The following is a 7,588-nucleotide window of genomic DNA, read 5'->3' as shown; positions in this document are numbered from 1 at the left end:
CTACAAGGTACAGCCTTCAGTGCTGGATCTTCAACCTAACTCTTTTCTAAAATCTTTTCCATTTTTTAACATTCATTATGGAGCTGTGTGCTGCAGATGCATGTAGATTCATGATGCTATGAGGTACACCATAAGCATCAAATGCCTAGCAGCAGTCTCGAGTGTACTGATCCTGTTGGCTGCAAGGTGCAAGGGGGAAGTTGGGTGCTCAAGAACATGAGTCTTAAAAAACATGAGTAATGAGTCAGCAGCTGGCCAGAGCGCAGCTCAAAACAGCTGACAGGAAATGCTGAAGAGAAACATGAGGTGTTTAGCTGCTTGCCAGGTTAAATCATGACAGCGCGCAACTGCATGGATACCTACAGACGGCTGAAGTTTGCAGTCCTAAACCCTCTTCTGAAATGAAGTACCTAAATTAATACATAACACAGAAGCAGAAAGTGAAACTTCTATCTACTTGGCCTTTGTTAAGGCACTCTGGAGACGTGGGAGATGACCGCTGTTCAGTTCCTTCTTCTCTAACCAGCAGTCTTCAGAGTATTTGGTGTGGGTACCATGAACCAGTCTTGCCTCAAACCATTCAGTTTTAATGGGAGAACTGAATACTCTTGAGAGAGAGAACAAGGGATTTTTTCCAGCCAGGCTTGTGTTCTCATCAATAATTTTTCCGTAAGGTCACTTCAGCTGACACTGTTCACATTAGTGTCCTTTGATTCTTTATAGATTGCAACCCATGTCAAGCTTTTAATGCTTTTGCAAGGATTCAGTGCCCTGTCACTCCTCAGATCATCCTTTTCAAGATCTTGGCACAGTGTTTGACCAATATTTCCAGTTCTCTGGAGCTGCTCCAATCTTCCAGTGCTTGTCAAAACCAGCATTCTTGTTCAGAGAGTTCCTCAGTTCATTCTTTGAATACTCTTGAATAAAAACAGTACAACCATATCTAGAAACCATTTAATTTTAATAACTGGGGTTTTGTATCCTCCCTTGTATTTAATGGAATATAAAGTTTTTCTTTACTGCTGCAATAACAGCAAGCGGTTCTGAACCGCATGTTGTTTGTCTTGCTGTAACTATCACCAGCAATCCAAAATGGTTTAATATTTTCTCTGATATTACTAGGTACTATTAATATCCATCAAATAGAATATTTAATTAATATAAACACAAACACCTTAACTTCAAACATAATGACAACTGGAATGTTATTGTAAAACAAACAAGGCTTTGTTGAGTTTTTCTGGATAAAAGGGTATCCAGTTTCAGTGGAGAGCTGAACTGATCCTTGGAGCTTTGCTGCTCTTCATGACCCACTCAGGCTGTGTCCTTCCAGATAACAACTTCCCAGAGCCTCTCAGGTGACTTGCATCCAGTGTTTACTCCAGACTGTCATTTTTCTGATATTCTGTTTGTCTGTTTCAGCCTGATAGAAAGATCTTTTCCTGCCCTGTAATGAGCAGGCTGGCCAGCCAAAAATCAAAGGCAGCCTGAAAGACTGACTTATAGGAGTCAGGAGTCATGACTAGCTGGTCAATTTGTCTGGTTGCCTGATTATTTCTGAGTAGTTGATTATGAGAGCTGGCTGCAAACCACCTAGGGGTCTTTTAAAAGTTATAGCCTTCTCTGTTCTCAAATTCAAGAATACTGCAGGAGTCTTGCTGTGTCTTGCTGCTGACATTCGCTCTTTCACAGAATTTGCTGTCCTATCCTTGTGTTACTTCTCCAAGTTGCAGTAGTTCATACCTTCTGTGTTGACTTGTTGCAACTGTACAAGAGTGGCATTTTCCTCAACAACAGCATATTTACAAAGGTCATCTTATTTAACAAATCTCCTTTTATCTTATTCAAATTTCCATGCAAAACACAAGTGGCGTGGGGGGGGGGGGTTTGCTGCTTGTTTGCTTTTTGGGGTTTTTTTGCTTTACCTTTCAGGTAGTTGTAGAGAGCTATAAGGTCTCCCCTCAGCCTCCTCTTCTCCAGGCTAAACAACCCCATTTCCCTCAGCCACTCCTCATAAGACTTGTGCTCCAGACCCCTCACCAGATTCGCTGCTTTTCTCTGGACCTGCTCCAGTGCCTCAGTGTCCTTCTCATAGTGAGGGGTCCAACACTGAACACAGTATTCGAGGTGCGGCCTCACCAGTGCACAATCACTTCCCTACTGCTGCTGGCCACACTCCTTCTTGGTCACCTGGGCACACAGCTGACTGTCAACCAGAACTCCCAGGCCCTTTTCTGCCAAGAAGATTGCTCCAATCCCAGAAGCTGCAGATTGCTCCAGTCCCAGAAAATACAGGACTTGAACAAAGGAAAATGTGAAGTTCCCCCTTGTGACTTTTCTGAAGTTGTTTTTATTAAAGGCTGAGTGGAAAGAGGACAGCAGAGCAAACCTTTCTTACCCCAGGGGGTAGAGGTGTTGCTCCAAAAAACACCTGCCAGTCCCAGGCAGTGAGTGGCTCTGGTGCAGGTTCTGTCACACACAGCCCAGGCTCCCCTGCTCTCTGACCTTGGACTTGCAGCAGGGGCAAGTGGAGCTTTGCAAGGCCAGGGGAACTCTGCAGGAAATGTAATACCATCCCAGCACCTAGCCAGGCACACAGCCAGGCAGGGACCAGCTTCAGCCTGCAGCCCACGGTATGTGTCCTCTGGCCTGGTGTCCCGCTCGCAGCGGGATTTCTGCACACAATTCCTTTTCCATCTCTTTGCACGCCTTCGTAACCCCAAAGAAAACAAGAAACACAATCTGGCAGGGAGGGATTTCGCTGGCAGAAGGCACGCTCTCTGTTGGGCTCTGTTTCATGCAGGCACTTGTATCCTCTGTTGCTTGCTCACTGCTTTGCAGATTTACCAAAAAATTATCAGAATCAGAAGATCGCATAACTGCCCTTATGACATATGTTGAGATGCTGCTAAAAACCATCATTGCTGAAAAGTGATAGTTGCTTGACTGTTCTATCCAGCTGCCTATTTTTCTGACAGTGGACAGAGTAATCTGTACAATTCTTAGTATTGTCTGTACCTGCAATCTGTCAGCAGTGAGATATGAGAACACAGTAATAGCAAATTATTGCATATATTGATCAAGAGGGCAAAAAGATGTTGTTTCAAGCAAAATCTATCCTGGAGGGGAAAAAAAAAATACACACCAAAAAAGGAGGAAGCTACTAGTTATACTTATAAATAATGTTTTGCATATTTCTATGCAAATATCACATAAACAGATTCAAACATATTCAAAATGTATAGCATCAGTTGCACTGACTGCACAGAATCAATGAAGTTTATTTTTTTAAATTAGGTTTTATGACAAGATATGAAAGAAAAATTTTTGATGACCTTAAGTCTCCTCACCTTAAATACTGGGTTCCATTTGTCTGGTTTGGAAATTTGGCATCGAAGGCACGAAAAGAGGGAAGAATTCGAGACAGTGTTGATCTGCAGACAATGATGAACGTAAGTAAAAAATCTTCAGAAAACTAAAGTGAAATTGCTATTTGGTAGCTTTTCACTTACATAATTTGGTTTAGTGCGTACAACTCTCCAGAGTCATCTAAATGATCTTACTGAAGATTTATACCACTTCTCTCTGTGTACCAATGCACACTCAAGCACACACAGCAGCAGGTTGCTAAGATTGTATTTATATGACTAAGAAGGTATTAACTGAAGCAAGAAATTGATGAGTAAAAATTATTGTAACATCACTGTAAGTTCATACTTGTTTCATTGCTGCCAGAAAAAAAAATGAGAATAATTTGACATTTTGAAGATTTTAATATCAGTTTCAGGGAAGATAATCTCCCTGAATATTTCATTAAGTCGTCAAACATCCTTTTTATGATATAATATATTCTCTTTCATGTATCACTAGACTGAAGGAGATAATTTGTGAAGAAATACATAATATTCTAAGCATTCCAACCGTAAACTAAATTAATATTCAAATGTGACAATGGGGTGCTGGATATAGTTATGGTATGAATTTATATATACTACACTTTCTTATCTCTCTATTCTTCTACATGTGCAAAAAATGAATTGTAACAAAATGTTCATAATGTAGAATTGAACGTCATGCAATTTTAGTTTGCTGGGATTTGTTTTTTCTGGTTTTTTCTTTCTTACAGGAGATGAATAAGTACCGGTCTTGGTGCAGTCTTTTGTTTGGTTATGACTGGGTTGGAATTCCACTGGTCTATACCCAGGTACTGAGACATTATCCTTTACAAAATTTGAAACACAGTTTCTGTAAAAGGGGAGTCTGCTGAGAACCATCCATAGACTCGACCAGACTCCCACGGGACCATGGCTAACCATTTAAGTCATATTTAATGCAGAGATGTTTTGAAGGCCTTGCATAGTCTGGGAGAGGGGAGGGAAGCCCTAAAACATTTTTATGTTTCTCAGGTCTTCTTCCTGGCCATACTTATTCTTGTGGCCTCTCTATTTGTAATACCCCCTCACAGATTTGTAAACTATATGGAAAAAGGCAGTCAGAGGCCTTTGGGTATGTGTTGCCTTATGCATAAGATTATATTATTGCATTATTTCAATGAAGGTTTGTTCTTTGCAGGTTGTTACTCTTGCAGTCTATACTTTTTTCCTTGCCTGCCTGATAGGGCGCCAATTTTTGGATCCTGACCAAGGGTACCAGGGACATGACTTAGATCTTTACATTCCAATCTTCACGCTATTACAGTTCTTCTTCTACGCAGGATGGCTCAAGGTAAAGCTTTCTGGAAAGGTCATGGGGGAACCCTCCCCAGGGACTGGTGAAGATGTCAGAGCTGAAGTCAAGGTGTCAGATTTGTGGCACACTGTAAAATCACCAAAGATTAATGGAGCTGAATTCAGCTCAAAGTATCCTGTGGTCATAAAGAAATATCATGCAATATGTTTTTAATTCCACTTGATGGATGTTACAGTAAGAAATGGTTGGGAACCTGAAAGAGTCTTAGTAGGACCAGTGCAGCCCCAACTCCCCACAGGAGTATTGCTCCAGCAAAATCTGGTCCCAGGACATGGACTATAAAATGAAAGATGAAAGATTAAAAAACAAACCTTTCTCCCACTCTGCTGTGCAATGGGGAAATGCTGCTGCAGACCTGGCATGGGCTGAAAGGGACTGAATCATACTTTCTTCTTATGATCAAAGCCAGCCTTTAGTATCTGCTGTTAACTTAATCAGATGCAGGCAATTAAAGGTCTCCCGTTCCAGAGGGCTATCAAACAATCACAACCAATATTGGCTACGACCCCACTGCATAAAAACGTTCATTAAAAAGAAGAGTTATGGAAGGGATTGGATGCCAGTGATGCCTGCTCAGTTAACATATCGCCATCAATCTGATATCTGCGTAATTAAGCCATATACCTCATGACGGTTCTCTCCTCTGCAGTGAGTATCAAGGTAGACTAACTGAAAAAAAAAATTCAAATAGAAAGCGAATTGGTACATTAGAGTCTATGTGCATTAAGATTTCCTTTTGGGATTATTAATAATGGCTGGACACTTAGAGCTAACTTTTCTGTCAGAGTATAAATCGCACAAAATTGACCAGTTTCAGAGCCCCCTTCCGACAACAACCTCCCAAGGGCAGAGGAGAGAATGCAGCATGCTCAGGAGGTGGATTGCAGGGGAAAGTAAAGTGCCTGCAAGGCAAGCTCCTCTGGTCCTGTATCCTAGGAAATAGGGGGAACAGGGTTTGCTACATAGGGACCAGCCTTGAGGGCACAGGAGAGAAAGGAAGGGAAGCTAGGGCAGCAGAGGGAGCACATTGCTCCTACAGAAATGTAAGGCTTTATCTCTAGGCAATGTCTTCTATTGTTTTACTAGCAGGTTACAAAACTGTAACTGTTCCTCTTGACCTCCCTCCTGGTGATCCTGAGGGGCGAATGGTTTCCCCTTCATTGGCACCCAAGCCTGTTGGTAGCATCTCTTCCAATTAGCCTCAGGGCTTCCAACCAGCTCCTGATTATGGCAGGTACAAGATCCCATTGTAACTGAAAAATCTTCTGCATAAGGAAATATGAGGGAGGAGAAGCAGTTTTAAAAAGCATATTTCATATCAGTCGTGCTCCCTCAGACCGGAGGTTTGTCCAAACCCGCAGTGCCCCCGAGTCAGGATATTTCTGTCTTGAAGGTTACAGCCAGTTTCCTGCTGAGCGTGTTGGGCTTTGGCTGCCAGGCTGCAGAAAGGGCTCTGAGCTATTGACTTCCAGTAATTTGGCAATTCCTCAAAAATGATGGCTAAACTGAGCTCATTCCTTGGCCTTGGGCCTGGTTTGTTATACCTACAATACAGAGACAAAGTTTCCTATCACATGAGACACTTCTAAATTCCCATTTTCATCACAGGAATAGAAGGAGTGTCCAAATACAGGGCTCAGTTAACCAGCACTACTTTCCTTTCTGGAGAATAAAGTCATGTCTCACATGCCAGGACCAGGTCAGCCAACCAAAAGGCCACCACTGCTGTTCCCTCTGTGAGCCCTACTCACTTTTTTAGCTCATGTGACAGGTTTTGCAGTGGATTTTTGGGTGGTGATCCCCCAGTTTACACTGAACTGACCCAGGGTCTTCCCTGGAGAGCTACAATGCAATCTGTATTTTGGCTTATTCTTATTGCAGCACTTCCATAGCTATACCCAAAATTTAATGCCATGGGGCAGGCCAATGAGTGTGAGCAGAGGTGTCTTCTTTTTGTTCCTCCTGCGTTACATGGGACTTTTGTCACATTATTCTGCTCAGCAGTTCATTTGTCCTCTTCCACTGCTGGCCTGGGAAGTGCTGGCCTAGGAGAGTCAGCAAGTGCTTACCCACTGGTACAACCTGGAGACACACAGGAATAAATAGCCCAGGAGTGACTGCCTTGCTACTATAAGTTATTAAGATCATAGCTGTCCATAGCGAGGTTCACGAGCAGCCCTGTTTAATCATAGTCGCTTCACCCATAACCATGTTAAACCAAGGACCTGACCACTGGTCCTGTGCACAGCCCTGGTGACCATCAGGAAGGCTTGGGAAGATCAGCAAGACATAATCAGCTTCAAAACCAGGGTTTAAAAAGACAAACAGAAAGAGAAAAGCATGAAAAGGAGACTATATTTAACCTCACTGTACCAAGGAACTGAGAAACAGAGAAGCAGTCTGAATTTCCTCAAACTTCTTTTTCTTTTTTTAATTTTCCTACCTCATTTCCACCCCCTGCCCCCAGCAGCTATGAGTTTTCTCCCCAGAATGTAATTTGGTGATCACGCGGATGGTGAGGGTAAACTTCTGGTTTTTCCATTTATTTATTCCTGGGGGCGGGGGGGGGGCAGGACGGCATAAGGCTATGGGCAGCCAGAGATGTTTCCTTTACCAGCCTAGTTCCCAGTCTAAGGTGCCGCACCACAGAGGTGCCTGAGCTCACTGGTTGTCTCCTCTACGGCATGTGCTTCTCCCCTGCAGTTTTAGTCACTTCGGGTACAGAAATCCAAAACAGCAGGCTGAACCAGAGAACAAACTCAGATGCTGTCTCTTGGCTTTGGCTAGCATGATGCATGCCATCGACTTGAGTGAAGTCTTCTGGTGGGCTTCTTTTCCT

The 7,588-nt window shown here is 42.9% G+C and overlaps 1 protein-coding gene across 1 annotated transcript in view; it reads left to right on the top strand.

Annotated features, from left to right (window-relative positions):
- BEST3 (bestrophin 3) overlaps window positions 1–7,588 on the top strand; it is an 18,349-nt gene that overhangs the window by 5,616 nt on the left and 5,145 nt on the right. Inside the window, exons 4-6 of the mRNA XM_010191939.1 lie at window positions 3,298–3,452; window positions 4,127–4,204; window positions 4,573–4,725. Of these exons, the coding sequence (XP_010190241.1) occupies window positions 3,298–3,452; window positions 4,127–4,204; window positions 4,573–4,725 (386 nt within the window). The remainder of the gene's footprint in view (window positions 1–3,297; window positions 3,453–4,126; window positions 4,205–4,572; window positions 4,726–7,588) is intronic.

Source organism: Mesitornis unicolor, unplaced genomic scaffold, assembly GCF_000695765.1.
Source record: "Mesitornis unicolor isolate BGI_N332 unplaced genomic scaffold, ASM69576v1 scaffold24099, whole genome shotgun sequence".
NCBI classification, from domain to species: domain Eukaryota; kingdom Metazoa; phylum Chordata; class Aves; order Mesitornithiformes; family Mesitornithidae; genus Mesitornis; species Mesitornis unicolor.
This window is presented reverse-complemented; position numbering and strand designations above follow the sequence as displayed.